This window comes from Eublepharis macularius, chromosome 3 (assembly GCF_028583425.1).
Source record: "Eublepharis macularius isolate TG4126 chromosome 3, MPM_Emac_v1.0, whole genome shotgun sequence".
NCBI classification, from domain to species: Eukaryota; Metazoa; Chordata; class Lepidosauria; order Squamata; family Eublepharidae; genus Eublepharis; species Eublepharis macularius.
Genome location: NC_072792.1, coordinates 70,980,696 through 71,001,172, shown reverse-complemented (window position 1 = coordinate 71,001,172; position 20,477 = coordinate 70,980,696). Strand labels below are relative to the sequence as shown.

Sequence of the window (20,477 nt, the reverse complement as noted above, 5' to 3'; positions counted from 1 at the left end):
TGATGTCTTGGGGAAAAATATGGATAGTCCTTTACATTTGGATTTCCAATTCTCCAAATATCTTCTAGTCCTTCTTGTTTAACCATTTCAAAGAAAGATTTTGGTAACTTCCCTGTTTTATTTTTAGTCAAGTCCGATTTCTTATCCATTTTCAAATCCACTACTCCATTAAAATCCCCCATCAGTAATAATTGGTCATATATACATTGATCCAATTGGGATATGATTTCTTTAAAGAATTCTTCTTTCGTTCCATTTGGTGCGTATATTCCCATAATCAGTGTCTTTTTCATATTCATCATAAATTCTACGGCCAAATATCTCCCATTCACATCTTTAAAAATTAATTTGGGTTGTAAATGTTCTTTAATGTACATCACTACACCTCTTTTCTTTTGTTTGGCTGCAGTATAAAATTCTTGTCCCAATTTTCCATTTCTAAGATATTTAATGTCTTGATCTTTAATATGAGTTTCTTGAAGACAAATTATGTTACAGTTTTGTTTTTCTAACCAGTGAAATACAGTTTTACGTTTCTGTGGTGAATTTAAACTATTTACATTCCATGAAATCAGCTTGTGGTCCATATTCATTTTCTACTTAATTTTGGTAAGTCTTTGTCGTTTTCAAACAGGAACAAATCCATATCATGTCTCGTCTTAATAACAATTCTCTTTGTCTTGAATTCAAAACTCAGCCCTTCTGGTAATTTCCATCTGTATCTTATATTCATTATTCTAAGTTTTTGGGCTAACTCTTGATATTTCTTTCTTTCCTGCAATACCCTCCTTGGAATTTCCTTCATAATTCTGATTTTATTTCCATCCAGTAACAGAGGTTTCTCATAGTGCCTTTTAAGTATTTCTTCTTTCATCTTTTTCATTACCAATTGCACTACTACATCTCTCGGAAGCCCTTTTTGTTGAGCATAACTCGAGTTGACTCTGTAGACTAAATCCAAATTATTTGCAATTTCCTCTGGCTGCTTATTCAAAAATTCCACTAGTATTTCAGCTATCTGTTCTTGGGGTGTTTGCTCTTTCAAATCCGGGATCCCTCTAAATCTTAATTGCTTGTCCTGTCCATACTCTTACATTCCATCGTCGTCACCCTTGCCTTTAGATCCAAGTTTTCTAACTTTAAATTCGCTGCTAAATCCTCATTTTTCTTTTCCATCTCCTCCACTTTTTTGTTGGTTGTCTGAAGTTCTGTCTTGATTGTTTCGATATTTTTAGCCATTTCTGCTATTTCAGCACCTATAGCTTCCTTTATATCCTTAAGTAGGGCTTGCTGAGATTTTTGTATCGCGTCGTTCAACTCTTTATTACCTTCAATTATTTTCTTCTCTAGTGTTTCCATTGCTGCTTCCATATTCGTTTGCCACTCCTTGTCTACCTTCTTCGCCATAGCTGGGCTTTGCCTTGTTCCTGGGTTAGGTTTAGAACCCCCCCAAGTGTCCGCTCTTCTCCGGAGCTCCATCTTCAAACTCTCCCTTTAAATCAATTTACAGCTTTGTTCCCGGTTCCCTCTTGTCAATCTCACGCTGGTCTTCTTTCAATTTTTCAAAAGATCTCAGCCAAAATCAATACTAAAAATAAAAGTCCGATCCAAGATGTCGGGTGCTGTTCCTCTATGGTAAAAACAGTGAAGCCGTTGCCCTTTCCCTTACACAATATGGCCTACTTCTGGTCTTTTCCTCCTCTTCTCATTCAGGACCTCTCGCGACTTTTCGTGTTGTTTTCCTTCCGGGTCTTTCTCTGTTGTTTTCTTTAATCCGCGCTACAGCATCCAGCTCTATGGTCTCCGACTCTCCCGCACTTGTCTCGCGATATTTAAAACGTTATTTTCTCACGCTCTCCCCTTCCCGTCCCTTCGCCGAAACCGCAGGTATGTAAACAATTTCCCTTTTCTCCAAATTTAGCTTTAGGTCTTTCCTTATAAAGTCCAGAATGCCTCCCGTTAATTTATATTCCACTCCTTCAGTTACTTTGTCCTTGTCAATTTAAAATTTAGTTTGGTCTTCTGTCTCTAATTCGACTGTCCAATGTAGATTAGAATCTTTACCTTTGCCGTTCTTTTTCAGGGTCCAATCGCTGCCTCTTCACACCAATTCCCAATAATATCCACACAAGCTTGTTCTTGAAGCTTGGCCATAGCGAACTTATGCCAATTGAATGACTCCAAAGCGACTGCAGAGATTTTTGCATGTCCTTCGTCAAGGGGACCTCAAGGCTGGGGGAGCGTCCTTAATTCAGAACCCCCCCCCGCAGCCGAGATTGCACACTCTCAGGATCGCAGAGCTTACTAGCCCCCCTTCTCCCTGAAGGGGGTGGCCGCAGGTGATCGAGCACCTCGCAAGCCTCACAAACAGCCACTCGGATAGCCCAGCTCCCCGGGCTACATCACTCCGCCATCAAAGCCAAACCGGAAGTCCGAGCCCTCACTGTTGTAAGAGGGTGTGGTTCATGTCAAGTTTGAGAGGGTGCATTAACATAGGATACCTGCAGCCTCTCACTTTGGACTTGCTGCTTCACTGTGCCAATGTTAACTCTGCCCATTAAATACAGTATTTCAAGGCCAAGCTCCACATTACATTCAGAGTCTTGTAATAACACCTCTGTTGCAGCCCCCTTGTCCCACAAGAAGGTAGTAGAGGTCAAGAGCAAAACATTCAATACTGGGGGGTAACAGAAGCCACCACCAGTCCCTCTAACTAACCCTCAAGTAAAAGACCAATGGATAGTGTTTCCAGCCTTACTGGGTGTTAAACAAGAAGTCAGTCCTGCAAGGTAGAAATACCTGCAGGTTGAGTTCCCCAAAAAACAATTATTTGGTAGCTGTAGCCAAATAGGCCAAGGTACTAGATTTAGATTGAAGCGACAAAACCCAAATAGTAGCACAGAAGTAGAATCAATAACGTTTATTAAAGAAATATGCAAAATATTACAATTATTTTAAAATGTGCAAGACAGGAAAGAAAATAATAAAACTAAACAACTATCCTAAAATACTATACAGGCTTTGGTCCTCTGACATAGATGTCATCTTGTCAGACTAGAAGCACAGAGTCCAAATAGGACTTCAAAGTCCAGAGCCAAAGTCCAAAGTCCTAGGCTAACAGTTATTCTGGTAGTCAGGCCCAGAGCTCAAGCAGAGGCATGTAGTGGCAGGTATCCACAATAAACCTCACCAGAGCAATAACTAGAATGAAGAACCTTGCTTTATGCCAAGCCAGCTGCAGCATAGCTTGATCTTGCTTGACCAATCAATGGCTATTACTAGGACATGTGACCATGTTCCTCTGCAGCTGAAACATGTTCAAAATCACAGCAACTTACCCACAACCAGGATTCCTTCCACTAATAACATGGAAGATGAGGGCAAAACTCCTTGGTTCACTGACTTGAAGCTCTTTTGATCCTGTGATCTCACCTACACCTGTGCCTCAGTTTCATCCCATCCTTATCTCCCTGGGAACTGCAAAGTCACAGTGCCTGTCATTTTTTTAGAAATGAGCCTTCTGTAAGGTCACTAGGCCCAAAAGCCTGAACCAAAGATTTGAAAAGCCAAGAAATGGACCAAACAAGGCAGTTTCTTGACAACCTCAACAATGACAATTTCTAAACCAAGCAGCTTTGAAAGGGGGTTATCTGAAACAGAGAAGCTGTGAAAGGAATGGGTGCTTAATGAGAGCCAGTTTGGTGTAGTGGTTACGAGCGTCGGACTCTAATCTGGAGAACCAGGTTTGATTCCCCACTACTCCACTTGAAGCCAGCTGGGTGACATTGGGTTAGTCACAGCTTCTAGGAGCTCTCTCAGCCCCACCCACCTCACATGATGATTATTGTTGTGGAGATAATAATAACATACTTTGCAAACCGCTCTCAGTGGGTGTTAAGTTGTCCTGAAGGGCGGTATATAAATCAAATGTTATTATAATATTATTATTAATCTCTTCCTCACATATGGCTTTTCCTATTCAGCTCTCCTCCAAATCTGCTCCCCTCCCCCCAGGATTGGATTCCAGGTGCATGTTTGCAAGGTGTAAATGCATGTGGAGAACCTCATGAGAGAGATCCCTTCTCTATGCTTCATGCTTACTTTCCCTAGAAAATGCAGCTGTCTGGATTAATACATATTTCTATGGCAATAAATTTTCTATCTGCAAGCTAGTATTCCTTTCCTTTTATTCCTTTAGAAGCTCATCAATTAACACATCTTGAGCAGCAAAATGTTCTTATACATTGTTTTTTGGATGCAAGGGATAGAAGAACTAAGACAAATTTTGCTACTGCCAAAGTAGTCTTAGGATCATTATTTCTCAGCAAATAAAACAGTGTTTCTGAGGTGTAGGGAGGGTGATTGATCAGTAATCAGTGGCTTAGTATAGTAATTTCTGATATTCTTATATAAACATATGGGTAGTAGGTAGAATGTTCCTGGCCGTGGTTCCTGGGATGTGTCCATATGGATACATTCTTATATGTCCATGGGGAATGTCTTTAATATTTTATTGAATTCTCTTTTGTATTGCTCTATAGGGTCAGAAGGTAGTGTTTTATAGAATGTTGTGTTGGAGAGTTGTCTCTCTGCTTCCTGTATGTAATTATGTTTGTCCATGATGACGACTGTGCCCCCTTTGTCAGCTTCCCTGATTACGATGCCAGAATTATTTTTTAGGCTGTTTATGGCATCTCTTTCTGCATGGCTGAGATTCTGCTTTAAGTGGTGTTGTTTGTCAATTATCTCAGCCTGGGTACGTCGACGGAAGCATTCAGTGTAAAAGCCCAATGAGGAGTTGCGGCCCTCGGGGTGTCCATGTGGAATTCTTGTTTCTGGAACTTTGTAACGACGATTGTGCACTGCTTGGTTGGGAGTGTGATTGCTGCTGTGATGGTCTTTGTTCAGCGCTTTGTTCAGCGTTTTGTTCAGCGGAGTGGTTGAAGAATTCTTTCAGTCTTGCATCTATTCTCCCCACCCCTCACTATCTATATAGTGGTCAGTTTCTTCTTACCCTCCATGCATCTGATGAAGAGAACTGTGGTTCTTGAAAGCTTATGCTACAGTAAAGTTGGTTAGTCTTAAAGGTGCTACTAGACTCTTTACTAAGTAGGTAAGAGGAGTACAAATTTCCTAGTAAAGAAAGAAAGCTAATTGGCTGATAACAGCATGGATCCAATTTGGATCCCTTTTTTAAATATTGGGACTCTGATCAAATGTCTCCATGAGTTAGGCATCTGGCCAAATTAATTAAAATGAACACTGGGGCCAGGACTGTAGCCCACTATCGAGGATCAGCCTTTAAAAGCTCTTTGGGAATTAAATCAGGGTCAGAAGCTTTTCCTAATTAACCCCCTAATAAGACATATGACTTCCTTGATTAACACCTCAGGCCACGGAGTCACAGAGTCAAGAGAAATAATAGTCGGAGATGAGCTGGAAGCACCAGCATCATAGAATGACTCCCTGAAATGATTTTCCCACACCAAAGGGGTAATGTAGCAAGGGATTTTAAAATTTGAATTAATAACAGAATTGGAGATAAGCCAAAAAGCTTTATTATCCTTTTTGTGAATACCTGAAACGAGACTGCCTCATTCCTTAATCAAGGACATCCAGTTTCTGGTTTTAATTAGTTCTTTATAAGTCTTCTTAAGCCCTGACAACTCTCGAAGAACCCGTATCGTGCAGTTACTTTTAAATTCATTATTTTTCTGTTGAATGCTCCTCTTGATTGTTCAGCAATCACTATTGAACCAACTATTTTTCTTGGCTTCAGAACTCATTTTGATGAGATTCTTTTTAATGAAAAGTGGTCTAAACAAATCAAATAGCTCAGATAAATTGGCTAAGCCAGCAGAAGCTGAGTCTGACAGCAAAACTTAACTAAGGTTTTCGAGAGGTGGTACTAGGGATGTGCACAGGGGTAAAAATTCGATTTTCCTACTTCAGTTTACCCAAAGTGGGAAAATGATCTGTAAAAACCCAAAAGCCGAAGCGGCAAGCCCCTTCAGCTTCGGGAATTTAAATCGCTTCGGTATGCTCCATAGATATTTGGGGCATACCGAAGTGGGGGGGAAGCTGTTTCCTTAGCCCCCTTGTCCTCCCACCCCCACTTATATGTGCAGGAGCAATACCAGCTGGGCAGTGGGGAAGGGCAGAGCCAGCACCTCTGCTGCCGCTGCGGCGGCCAAAGGGGTGACGGGGAAGGCCGGAGATGGCGCTTCCACCGCCTGCACCACCTCTTCCACCACAGCAGTGGCCTGCTGAGTGGTGGGGAAGGCCAGAGCCGGCACCTCTGCTGCCCGTGCTGCCTCCTCTACCGCTGCAGTAGCCAGAGGGGCAGCGGGAAAGGCCGGAGCCGGTGCTTCTGCCACCAGCACCGCCTCTTCTACCACAGCAGTGGCCTGCGAAACGGTGGGGAAAGCTGGAGCCAGCGCCTCTGCTGCCTGTACTGCCTCCTTCGCCGCTACAGCGGCCAGCTGGGCAGAGGCGAAGGCTGCAGTCTCTGCTGCAGCAGCGCCACAGCGAAGGGCCAGGTAAGTGGGGTGGTGGGAGGGAAGAAGCCCTTTTAAGTTTAAAGGCCCCGAAGCTTCTCGAAGCAATACGAATCGCTTTAGGAAGCTTTGATTCGGGGGTTCTGGCTCCGATTTGGAACCTCCAAATCTTTATGGATGGGGTCCGATTCAGGCATTTATCCCGAATCGGATACCTGAAGCACACACCCCTAGGTGGTACCTATTATTGTTATGGCTTTGCTGCTAGAGTTGGTACTCTAGCGCAGTCGACAAATATTATTATTGTTACGGAAGAGTGAAAAACTTTGAGCTGGAGCAGGATATCGGTTGAGACGGAGATCCATAAGAAAAGAACAGGAAAGCGATCGTTTCCGAAATAATCACAAACTTTTAAATGTTTGAAGTGGATTAAATACTTAACTGGAATGAGAAAAAGTCTATTGCATTAGCTCATCAGGGGCCCACGTAGGTAAAGTCACCAGCTTCATCAACTTCTGAATAGCCATTCAATGGGTATCATTTCTCTGAATTGAAAATTTGACTAGCTCTAGAACTGAGGTATTTATTAGGGCAACTTTAGATCTGTTATGCCAAGCAGGACTAAGAAAATTGCTGCTATCAGGATCGAATAACTTAAAAAGAAGAATATAATCATCACCACTTTTCCTTGCGCTGAAATTTTCTGCTAATACTAATTTTCTGCTAATTCCTGGAAATGGGGCATGCAGATCATCAACTGTTTGCAAGCTAGTATTCTAAACTCAGAAATATTTCATTAGGGAAATTTGCAGCAGGAACTACCGATGCTGAAGAAGCTACAAGAATTCTAGCAGAGAAAAGACGCCAGGCTCGTCTCCAGAAAGAACAAGAGGAAAGAGAAAGACAGGAGAAGGAGGAACGTGAAAGGTATCTTTTCTTTTCCTGGGGGTCAGGAGCGTTTCCCAAATAGGAGGTCTCCTTAATTAGTTGGAGGAATTAACATTAAGAAGGGAAATGAGAGGGGGATAACTGGGATTCTCCACCAATGTTTAGAGAACTCTCAAATGAATCAAGCAGATGTTCAACCGGAAAGGGTTTTTATTAAAGAGAAATAAAAGGCAAATGTACAGAAGATCACACACAGCACACATACAGGGCTAATTTTAAAAAATCAGGGAGGGTGATAGTTACCAGTCTCGCAGACCAGAGAGGTCTGTGGAGGCAGCAAAATAACCAGTGTTTCACAGAGGAGAAGCCCAAATGGATTTGGGGGCATGTTGATAGATCCAAAATACACGCACACACGCACTCACAGCACATGGCTGGGGATCCCAGTTATAGAGTGAAATGCTCCCTGGGGCAAGCTGATGTCTTTGCCCCCAAAACAATGGCTTACTGGCTATCTCCAGTAGTGGACCATGAAGTTGGGAGAAGTTTCTTAAGGTGGATTATATGTGTGAAAGGTGCTTGATGACCCTTTTAGCACCAGGTGGGAAAAGCTACCCAATTTGCTGAATAGCTTGGGTGTTGCTTGAGTAAGGTGGATAGGTGAGAGGAAGCAAGGGTGGGTATTGATAGGGTGAGTCAGGAGTCAGAAGCCTCATTGTTCTAAGTTATGCATCTTTCGGGCAAAGAGGGGGCTGTTGGTCAGCCAGTCGCTTTGACTCATCTCCTGATAATTTTCCAGGTTCCTCTCTGGTTGGCATCCATTCTACCTTGGGTCACCTCATGCTTATGGAATATGAGGAAGGGAGTTTATGATATTTCATCTATAAACTGCCCTCTCAGTGTGAGGAGGGGTCTGTCTGACTGCTAATGGGGGGGACATGTACATGAAGACAGTTGATTGATGCTATGAAGAGAGTCTTTGAATTGGATTCAGTTTCTGAGAGGTTTGAGTTAATTATCTCGTGTTTCATGGCTGACTATTCAAGCTATAGTGCATTTTCCCTTCCCAGGATCCCTTTCATTTCGGGCACTTTCCTTTCTCCAAGGAAGCTGGGTGGCTCTAGAATACAAGTAGTATAAGTGTTCCTTAATTAGGATTTCCACAGGTCTGTCCCTTTAATGGAGGATTAACATGTGGACATGGGCAGCTGAAGTATTTTGTTAAATGGTGGTAAATAACATCGCCTAGTGTTATTCAAACCATTCCCTGTGCCAGGCCTATCATGGTCTCTGCTCCTATACAACCAAGACACAAGGTCCAGGATAAAATAGTATAGTTCAGTCTGATATATACACAACTCCTATTTTGGCACATTAAATCTTGGAAAAAGAAACAAGGAAGCACAAGAAAATGGAATGGAGACAATGCATGTAACTAGAAGTAACTTTATTATCCTTACAAGATACAGACTAGAAATATAGAGTCAGCAAGGAAAACCTGAAATAGTAGACAATTGTATCATAGAAACAAAATAAAAAACAATCAGTTTTCCTAATCCTAAAGTGTTACTTTAAGCCAAATTCCCAATTATATTTATTTTTGGTCCTAACTATGTTCTTCTCAGTTGGCTAGTCCAGAGCAAACTAACCCAGAGAGAAAAAAATAGCTGAGTGGCTGCTCCAACTGGGATCAGAATGTGCAGTGGGGAAAATGTAACGGGACCTAGGACAAGGGGAAAACACTGGTAAATAACATCCCATTAAGCCTCCACTAAAGAGACAGGACATTTTTCTGCAGGCATTTGGCAATCCTATCCTTAATTGAAAAGTATACATTTTTATACTATGTAAAGTTTCTCATCAGATCTTGGAAGCTAAGCAGGGAAGGCCCAGGTCAGGATTTGAATGGGAGACCATCAAGGAACTCCGTGGTCATACACAGAGGCAGGCAATGGCAAACTACCCCTGAACGTCTCTTGCCTTGAAAACCCCAGCAAGAGTTACCATAAATTGGCTATGATTTGAAGGCACATGTGCGCATGCGTGCACACAGAGTTTCATACAAAGAGTAGTCTTTCTACCAATCTAAAAATATTGCTATGGCTTTAAAGGCTAGAGAGAGAAGAAAAGAAAAGAAAGGCAGAAGAAGAGAGGATTCGTCTGGAGGAAGAGGCTCGTAAGAAAGAGGAGGAAAGAAGGCATGAGGCGGAGGAGGCTAGCAGAAAAGCAGAAGAGGAAGCTAGAAGAAGAGCTGAAGAAGAACGAATATTAAGAGAAAAACAAGAAAAGGAATTGCAAGCTATGATTGAGTTACAGGTATGGCTTTTTGTATGTGCTACAGGATGTAATTTTTTGCAGAACTGTTTCTCATGTCTATTTTTAGGTATTTTATCCTAACGTAACATTTTTTGCAAAAAGCAAAACTGAAATACCACTGTGCAGTACTTTTCTTCAAAATAAAATGCTCATTTCTCCGATGAATTTTTAAAGTTGCCTTGCATTAAGTCAGACCATTCTGCACGAGTCTTTCTACATGCCTCAGTGCATGATTGTCAAGTGTAAGGAGACACAATGTTAGCCAGGAAGTATAGCTTAAAAAGACAGAGCTGATAGAGATCGCTCCTCGGAGGGTTTGTTAATTTCATCTTTGCCTCCCTGAAGACTCTGCCAATTTCAGTCCTCTAGTCTAAAACTGGGTGGGATTGCAACCAGAGGGCAGCCAGGAATGGAAATGGGGTGGAGCTGTGTTCTAGATCTGGGCTTGGACCTGGAGAGGTTATAATGGGCTAAATTTCTTTTAATTCTTCTGGATCACATGAGAGAAATTCCACACCTTTCTAAAACCTGGTGATTTGTGCAGTTTCTGTGTATGACTCTGCAGACCCAGATGGGAAGAAGAGTTGGAAGGGTTCAGATGCATGGAACCCATAACCATATCAATACAATTTTCAGTAACACGTGCATTGCTAGCAGAATGTTTTAAATCAGACATCAGAAGGTTTTTTAGGAGGGAGGTATCCAGTTTGCTCAGTCTTCTGGAGGCTGGTACCTTATCTAAGAATGAATAAAATAAATTACATGTTGGCTTACTTGTTTTGATTAGAAAGAAGCAGCAGAAGCAAAGGCCCGGGAGGCAGCTGAGCATCTGCGTCTGGAAAGGGAACAAATCATGCAGCAGATAGAGCAAGAAAGACAGGAGCGAAAGAAGGTAGCAAATTGTTCTTATCAAGTATGAAAGCATTGTTGCTCTTGTTCTTTGCATTTGAAGGCCATCTCTAAATATTCTTGAAAAGGGTCAGATGATCAGAGTGAGCTTCTAGTGCAGCATACTCAAATTGACTACAAACCTCTTTTCATCTCTTCCAAGATTTTGGAGCCAGCAAATGTAGCTAACATAGGGAATTCTCCTTGTAGCTAATGCAATGTCATTCAGTGGAAGCCATCCAACTTTTTTACCCTATCTTACCCAGTTCCTCTGTAGTTCCTCTGTAGGTTCACTGGCAGGCACTGAAAGTAGTGTTTCCTCTTTATATGGAATATATAGCTGCAATAAAAAAATGTAGATTCAGAAGACAAACCACATAATCCTAAGAAGAATTAAATCATTCTACTCCCATTGACTTCAATGGATTGCACTGAAAGGGTAGTAAATAAGTCATACAAATTACATTCTGGTTTGCATTCCAGAGAATAGATGAAATAATGAAAAGGACAAGAAAAAGTGAAACACCAGAAGTAAAGGTAACATAATTTTTTCTTTGACTAGGCTCAGAGCTTCTTTTTGTTTGTTTTTGTGGTGGTACTCAGTAGTACTCAGCACCAGCACCTTTGGGGGGTGGTCTCTCCCAAGTCCTGAGGGGGGAAGAGTCAGATCTCCCTTCTTCAGATACAAGTAGGAATGGAGATCTCTGAGCCTTTACATCCCAGCCAAAAGGTGGGTGGGGTATTACAGTGAAGGGCATTGGGATGGAAAGGTACAATGCACCTTGATTAGATGGGAAGGGTGTAGCAAAGGAGGATGTCAGAATGTAAAAGTTACAGTGGTATAGTGCAGCTTGATTAGAGCAGAAATTAGCATCTGTAGTGAAATAAGAATCCTATGTCTCTATTCAATCCCTGGGGTGGGGGAGTCCATTGTTCTGAATTTGTGAATGAACTCAGCAACTTGACAGGCAATGGATATTTGTCCCATATTGTTAGTGCAACTGTGCTGTAAGAAGTACTGTAGCATAGTGGTTAAATGGTTGGGCTGTAAATTAGCACTCTACTGATTTGAATCCCACCTCTGTTACGTAGTTATGAGCCAGTTAGGTAGTTATGAGCCAGTTTGGTATAGTGGTTAAGAGCGCGGAACTCTAATCTGGAGAGCCGGGTTTGATTCCCCACTCCTCCACTTGAAGCCAGTTGGGTGACCTTGGGCTAGTCACAGCTCTCTGGAACTCTCTCAGCCCCATCCACCTCACAGGGTGTTTTGTTGTGGGAATAATAATGGCATACTTTGTAAACCGCTCTGAGTGGGCATTAAGTTGTCCTGAAGGGCGGTATATATATCAAATGTTGTTGTTGTTATTTTATTGTTGTTGTTGTTGTTGTTGTTGTTATGTGGGCTTAGGTAAGCCACTCCTCTCAGTCCAAGTTCTCTAGCTGTATTGTGGGGATAATAATAACACTGACTTTGTTCACCTCTCTAAGACAGCACTAATCTGTCTAGAAGAGCAACAGTTATTATTATAATGCTCATTAATATTCCTTAACAGATAGTTCCCATTTCCCATTTCTGTTTCTTCTCAGAAGACAATTCTAGAGTAAGAGATTTTATAGCATTGCAATACTGTGAGCATGTGTAATGCAGTTTAAGAGTGGCATATTTTAAGCAAAATTAACCATTCAGATTTAAATGCTATTACTTCTCTGTAAAGGCTGATCTGTTTGTCTAATGAATTTGACACTTTGTTTGATGGTACAGAAGGAAGATACAAAGCCAGAGATACCAGTGATTCTAAATGTGGATAAACAACCAATGCCACTTGCTATCAGTCAACCAGGTAAAGAGTTTCATTTATATCAGTCTATATCTATAAATATTTCAATTTGGCCTCAACTGCTGATATTTAAACCCATGAATTAGGGTCATGGACACAGAAGGAAGATTTTTAGCAAACTTGGGGGACTTCCCACGTTTGCAGAAAAATATGAAAAGTTTTTTTTAAAAAGAAGGGATTTACAAACCCTCCAAACAGAGCAACATATATGCACAAGGTTCCAGCCTCAGGGAGAGTAGGAGCCAGGTGATCCCACGTGCCCTGATACAGCCACCCCCTGCTATGGTGTCTGGCCAGTGGGTACAGAGGAGTGGAAGCAACACACCCCACCAATGAGGTGGTCATGCTGTAGAAAGGTGTGAAGGAGCAGGAACTGCTGCCCCTCCCCCCACTTCGGGTGAGCAAGTGAGGGATCCTAGGAGCTGCTGCCACTGCGCCCCCCCCCCCCCCCACCAAGAAAGACAGACAGGTCGGCAGATCGATAGGCAGCCTCACTGTAGGTATGAAGAGGGGAGAATCTCTGCTGCAGCCCCCCCATTGAACCCACTGTTGAAGCATCGATGCTTGAGATGAGTATGAGGGGGAGAGGGAGCCCCTGCCAGTGGTCTCAGGGAGGGAGATGGCCAACCTCCTTTGGTGTGTGAGGGGGAAAGGAGCAGTGGTGAGCTGCTCAGTGAATGTATGGGATTCCCCCTCCCCCCCTAAAAAAGTGAGTATCACAGGTCACCACTTGTAGCTCTATAAAACCATAACTATAAAATTCGCTAGATTATTATGTTTGTTGGGAATGAATTTAGAAAGATATATTTATAGTTTGAGGCTGATAAAGAGGTGATAATAGAAAAGGGCTTTTTAGTGGTGGGATCTTGCCTTTGGAATGCCTTGACGTTTGGCTGGCAGCCACCTTACTGTTTTGGGGTTTTTTAAAAAAAAATTTTTATTTTTAATATCTAACATAAAAAACTACAAAGAACTACAAAAATATAAAAGGGAAGAGAGGGGAAAAAGGGAAGGGGGGAGTGGGAAAAGGGAAAGGGCAACACACAAACAACAAACACTACACTACATGTCTTGTATTCCCTTCATGCTGTAATTTTTCTTAAAAGTTAACTTTCTAATATGCTATCAGATTGGTAGATTTTATACAATACAAACTATATTCAGGATCAGACTTTCTCCCCCCCACCCCTGCATCTCGGTCTCAGCTCTCTCTGCACGGCTGGAGCAGCTGCGCCCGCTCTCTCTTCCCCCCCACTTTCCCCTTCAGATTTTGAACTTTCTTCCTGCTGAAACTCCTGATGGTTGAGCAAAAAGTCTTATCAGCTGTGCTTCTGATATAATCTTGTAAGTTTGATCCTTATATCTAAACCAAACGCCTTCTGGAAACAACCATTTATATTTTACATCACATTTCCTCAAGGAAGCCGCAAGTCCTTTATACTTGAATCTTCTTTTACGAGCCAAAAATGGAACATCTTTCAATATTTTAACCTTGTTGCCCAAATAATCCAAGACCACATTGTACGAATTATATAAAATGGTGTCCCGAGTCTTCTTAGATGAAAAGTCAATAATAATCTCGTGAGGCAGCTGACGCTTCATTACATACTTTGAAGATGTCCACCGGACTTCCAAAATATCGCTTTTTAACTCTTCTTTAGTTGCCTTTGCGAATGGCGCCAAAAGTCCAGACACCAGATCTTTCAGATTTTCACCTTGCTCCTCTTTTACATTCTGAAGGTGCAGTACCGTTTGGGCACGGTCCACTTGCAATCCTATTATTTGATTCTCCAAAAGCTTCACTTCCTTACTTGCTGCTTTCATGAGTACTGCGTTCTCGTGCGCAGACTGCTCTGCTCCGGTCGCTGTTTCTTTAATGGTTTTCACTTCGCTTTCCACTGAATCAACCTTTTGCCCCATTTCATTTAGTTTCGCCACAAAGGGCTGCACAGCATCAAAGACTGCTCTTCTCACCATCTCTTCCAAGGTTTCCCCCTTCCCCTGTAACGTTGCCATCACCGATTTACTTATTGCTGGGCTCTGCTTTCTCGTCGCCATCTTGGGGGGGGGGCGCCAACTAAGTTCCGAAACTCCATGAAGGGGAAGAAATCTGCTCCTTCTTAGCTTCAACTCCCACCAATCCTTTGCATACGCTTAGAAGTCAGAAGGGATTCGCTTACTTACAGGTTTTCACCTTAAATCTGCTTATTGCCGTTCTCCATGGCCTGGCAGCACGCGAGGCGCTGTGCAAGTCTGCCGGCCTCCGTTGGAGCAAACAGGCAATTTACCCCCTGCATTGCTTACAGAGGGTTCTTCCCGCGGCGCCCCGGACCCCGTCTCCCTCACTGGGAGTCCTGGGGGTTAACCCTTGCGGGTCAACCGCCTGGTCAGGCTGCTCGGACGTTTCCTCCCGGACCTGCGGAGAGGAGCGTCCGACATGGCCGGGAAAACGAAACTGACCTACCTTACTGTTTTTTAGGTGCCAGTCCAAAACATTTCTCTTTATCCATGCTTTTAACTGAAAAAATGTTCCATTTTTTTTACCTGTTTTATGATATGGTCCTGCCACAAACCCACATCCAACTCAGGCTTAGGCTGACCTTCCCCTACCCTGAGGTAAAACTTCTCCTCTCTAGGCCTATGAAGCTGTATCCTGGGCTGGGAATCCTCTGGTAGTGTGGTTGATGTTAAGCTTCAACTTTCCTTCTTGTCCCACCCTTAAGAAATATTAAAAATTGTTACCCAGCCAAGTCTTAGTAGGGGACAGATCAGAGATTTGCGCTTCCCTTTAGCAGAAACTAGCACACAAGGCTTGGGGAGGTTCAAAACATAACTGAAGGTTTATTTACAGAAGGTTAAAATCAAAAGGCAGGTAGGCAGATGTTTGAACTGACGTAACAGAAAGGTTTTTATACAGCAACTTCACTGGTGTGAGGCACAAAACACTTGGGCCATTTCCACGTCTTACCTTCTGCTGGAACATCGTGGAAGACAGCGTCTTCTCGCACGAAATTACGCCATGAAGACGCTGTCATCCGGGATTTTTGCACGAAATCGCGTCTTCCTGGTGCTATTTCGGGCGAGAAGAAGCTGTCTTCCGCAATGTTCCAGCAGAAGGTAAGACGTGTGGAAACGGCCTTGATTTAACACTAACTTGCTGGCTTCTTTCAGAGGTTGACACTGCTTCACAAATGTTTCCCTTTTGAAGCATAGACACAGCACGACTTTCCCTCCTCTCCAGACTACTGAGACAAACCCTTACTAGATACTGGGCAGGCGTTATAGTTATAAGCTATAACCCTGTTCCTGGCACTGAAGGGGAGACTCCTTTCTACCCACTTCCTTGGCCCACTATAATTCCCAGATCTCTCAAGTCTAAGCAGGAGTTAGTGCTGGTTTTTCCCACTTTAGTCCGAGGACTAACAGTGCTTCATAAACATTTCTTCCTCACACAGAGGATTCTCTGGCTGACCCTCTCTGGTCAAAAGCCAGACTCCAACTCCCTTTCACTCTCTTGTTTACTCTCCAACTCCAACTGACTGCTATCCCAACATTCCATCCCCAACTGCCATTTCAGGCTAGCCACATTTGGGGGCGGGGGGAGGAGACATGTCAATCATAGCTCACTGGCTGGAAATCTCAGCATCTGAAGCTGAGTCCGTCACAGGTCCTACCTGTTTTATCAATATTACTTTAGACTGCTCTGTTTTATGTTCTTTTATGCCTTGGCCTGCTTTTATTGACATGATTTGTTTTTATTGTCGCTTAGTTTTGTTTTATCATTGAGAGCTTCCTTGTGGAGGTCTGTAGAGGTGGCATAGACATTTTCTAAATAAAATTAAGTAATAAATATTCTCACACATCCCACTTCCAAACTTGCACAATGAAGTTGGATTGCAGGATCATGAAATCCAAAATTCAGATAAATGCACAGGATTTTGTGCACAGTAAGCAATGTAGGTGGTAGAAGCAACATACAAGTCTAACAATAATTTCCAATCCTGACACATATGATGATTGCACATGATTAATTATTGAATAGGGCCCGTGATAGCAAGATTTTATTTTCCTTATCTTAGACATTGGCTATATGTTTCCACTCATCATATGAGATAATCCTCATTGTGTGAGTTACAGTTGTTGAGAGTTCTGAATGCTCCTCTCCTACAACAGATATTTTGAGGGAATATCCATTTTGCATATTGCTATCTGCCTGTCTCCATTCCCTGTTTTCCTCCTCTTATGCCTCTTACATTTCTTTTTAGACAATTTGGGGAGTTTTGAGGAAGAAAGAAGGGGAAATTAGCTGCTAAGAAGAGAGAGAATGGGAAATAAGCAATGGGCAGAGAGGAGTGCAGCTCTTCTTTAATTTTGTATCTGAGATGACTGTTTCATCTAGTTTTCTCTGCAGGTTAGGTGAGATGTTCCAAATTCTTAATAGGAAGACCTATTGCAAGTAGTGATGTTTACCACCAGTCAATTAAAAGTTCAGCTTTCATATTGTCCTTTTTATTTTTTAATACATTTCAGTTTTTAACTCAGTTTACAGAACTTGTATACTCAGGCATGACATTCAATATACGTTTTTTAGAGAATAATCTTGCATTTGTGATAGGATCAAACAACATCATGTATTATGGTTGTTGTGGGTTTTCCGGGCTGTATTACCGTGGTCTTGGCATTGTAGTTCCTGACGTTTCGCCAGCAGCTGTGGCTGGCATCTTCAGAGGTGTAGCACCAAAAGACATAGATCTCTCAGTGACACTGAGAGATCTCTGTCTTTTGGTGCTACACCTCTGAAGATGCCAGCCACAGCTGCTGGCGAAACGTCAGGAACTACAATGCCAAGACCACGGTAATACAGCCCGGAAAACCCACAACAACCATCGTTCTCCGGCCGTGAAAGCCTTCGACAATACAACATCATGTATTGCTTTCATCTCTTAATTTCAATTACTTAAATATTTTTGTGCTTTTTAGTCACATTTCCTAATGGGATTCTTTCATAGAAATGAATGGACTGACAACCTGCAAAGAAGATAAAGGCCTTAGATGTGTAGTGCCTGATTCTTTCCCTCATGCTGTATTTTCTAATGGACTTAAGCCACTCATGGGCCTTATTCAACTAGATGCAGTGGACGGGAAGTCTAACTGCATGGATGAATCAACAGATGAAGTTCAGTCTATGGACGTGAGGTACATACCATTAAAATCTTGAGGCGGACCTAAAGAACTCTCAGGTTTTGTGTATTTATATAATATTTCACACGGTATTTATTTCTCAAAAATAAAACAAAAAAATCCCAGAAATTAATATGCTGTTTTTCACAATAGTCTAAAGCAGCAGACAACAAGAGAGCAACAAAAATTAAGCATCACCAAACAGTAGGGAAAAGAAAGACTAAGGGCACAGGGGTAAACCTTATTAACTAAAATCTGTTGAAAGTCGAAAATTTTAACCTTCCAAAACACTTAAAATATAGAAAAGGAAGAAAGTTCCAGAGTTCCCTGTTTCAAGTGGAAGCAAATCTGGCTTTAATATGAGATAGATTTGAAGTAGGTACTCTCCAGCTGATCTTTGTGAGATTCATATGGGAGATAGACAGAACCAGATGATGCAAGGCTTTAAGAGCTAAAACTTATTCCATACATTTGGCACAGATACGTACTGGTAGTCAGTATCAAACATGAGTTGGGATGTGATGTTTTGCACCAGTTGAACTTTCCTAATCATCATTAGGGCAATCTAGCCTAGAAATCCCTAAGGCATGGATGATGGTGGCTATTTCCTGGCATTCCAGCAGTAGGCATAGTTAGTGAACACCTAACTGCAAACATCTGGAGTTAAAGAATAAAGCAAGTCTCAAGAGCACCCCCAGGATGTGGATGTGATCCTAGAGAGAGTAGTACCATCTAAGAGAAGTTTTTCTCTGTTCAACATTTTCCATTTTACCCTCACTAGCATTGTTTCCATTTCATCTGCCTTGTTCTTAAAGCCACTTATTCAGTTCAAAAGTGGGTTGAGACATGTTTAGCAGCAAACATCACCTCAATTTGTGAAGTTAAAGGGAAATATTTCATATTAATTACACATCTCACTATAAATCTGGATGACACCCTACCCTGACTCCATAAAATATTTCCATGGGGAGGGGCAAAGTTCCATAGTAATTCCTTCTGGAATCATTCTGGAAAGACCAATACGCACCAAAGCGTTGCTTGCAATTCCCAACTCCCTTAGATACTCCAGAAGGGTATCCCAGTCAATAGTACTGAAAGCCCAGAATCATTCTTGCTCTATCCTTCTTCCTAAAATCCTGTCATTTAGCATTTAATGTTGATTTATAATTTAATTTAACTTCTGTCCAAATAATACATTTCTCACACTTCCCTTATTTGATTATTTATGGTGGAATTTCCTTTGATATTCCAATTGTACTTCCTAAATGAGTTACTGAAATGGACAATTTTAGTTTTAGCGAAATTAATAGTTAGTAGTTCGGTGTCACACTGCTCACTAAATTTTACTGAGGCTCACTTAAGACCAACCCTTGTTTGGGATAAAAGAACAGCGTCATCAGCGTACATTAAGATTGAGACCTTTCTGCTGCTTGAAAGTGCTGGAGTATGAGTATCAATTGTATGAAGACATGTAATTAAGTGGTTGACATAGATGTTGTTGAATAAAAAAAGAGGCCAAAAGGCAACCTTGCCTGACTCCTTTTTGAACCGGAATTCTTTTCAATAAATTACTTTCTTGTGTAAGTCTTTCTGAAGGCTATTTTCATGTAAATTAATTAACAGAAGTAACAGCTTTCTATCGGTACCCATGTCAACCAATTTGGCCCATAGCCTCCCCCTAGATACAGAATCAAAGGCCGCCTTGAGGTCCACAAAGGCCACATACAATGTATTCTTCCAATGTTTCACATATTGCAGGGTAAATTTGCTCAAGTGCCGATGCATGAACGCCTGTGCCCACGCATGACCAATATGGTGGAATCGGTTACTCATGCCCTCTTATTCTGTGAATTTTATCAAGAGGAACGGGCTTGCTTTATACTGCCTCTCTTGACTAGATTTAATCCCTTGCAGTCCTATCTTGATTTCAGACCAGAAGTCTTGCGCAGTTTCCTTTTAGAAGACACTCAGAGTTCAGTGACATGCCATGGCCAAATTTTGTTCCTTAGCTATTAGGAAACGCAGACTCCTCTTAGCTGAAAATGTGGTATAATTGCTTTCCCCCTTTTTATCTCTATTGTTCTTATTTTATTAATCTTCCTTTTGCTAATGCTCTGATCTTATTGCTATGCTTTGATGATAACTTATCTTTCATCTCAGAATTGTTTTGTTTTACTGGCTTTTGCTTCAATAAGAATAAATGAATGAATGAATATCTGTGGTGCACTAAGATACAAAATACTTTTATATCAAATGGTCAGACTTGTACAGCTTGCTTCTTTTCATGTTACTTAGCAACACAATTCGTTGTGTTCACTAGGGCTTCCTCCCAGATAAGTATACCAAGAATTACCACTTTACTCAAGGCTCAAATTGCACTGTAAGCTGACTGCTATTCACCCACTGTGAAATAACTGAGCTGAGGGAATGCTTTTATAATCCAAGGATATTTTGTCACAAATGGCATTCAGTCTATGAGTGTGGTTAAAATATATGGCAATAATTTGTTTCATTTTCTTCGTTCCCTATATAGTCCTGCTTCAAAGGAAGAACTTATTTCTATCCCTGAGTTTTCACCATTGAATGAAACAATTCCAGGTGTATCTTTGGACCAAAATGGATCAAATAATGGCAAGGCTCTTGAAGATCTACTAGATTTTACTGGCCAGGCCACTTACCCTAAACTATCTAGTGAAAGTCTCAGCATAGATGATTGTAATAAAAACTTGATTGATGGATTTAATAGTCCAGGACAGGAGTCAACTTTCAACACCTTATGTTGACAAACACTCCTACTCAGCAATAAGGTACAGCATCTGTGTCTTTCTCTCTGTTTGTACTCTAAGTTATCTTCTCTCTATCCACTGTT

General features: G+C 41.7%; 1 protein-coding gene across 2 annotated transcripts in view; it reads left to right on the top strand.

The window, feature by feature from the left end:
- Nucleotides 1–20,477, top strand: part of MAP7D2 (MAP7 domain containing 2) — a 96,384-nt gene that overhangs the window by 73,342 nt on the left and 2,565 nt on the right. For both annotated transcript variants that reach the window (XM_054974095.1, XM_054974094.1), the window contains exons 10-16: nt 7,298–7,424; nt 9,497–9,701; nt 10,489–10,593; nt 11,073–11,126; nt 12,352–12,430; nt 17,437–17,623; nt 20,142–20,415. In XM_054974095.1, the coding sequence (XP_054830070.1) occupies nt 7,298–7,424; nt 9,497–9,701; nt 10,489–10,593; nt 11,073–11,126; nt 12,352–12,430; nt 17,437–17,623; nt 20,142–20,391 (1,007 nt within the window). In that variant the 3' untranslated portion in view covers nt 20,392–20,415. The remainder of the gene's footprint in view (nt 1–7,297; nt 7,425–9,496; nt 9,702–10,488; nt 10,594–11,072; nt 11,127–12,351; nt 12,431–17,436; nt 17,624–20,141; nt 20,416–20,477) is intronic.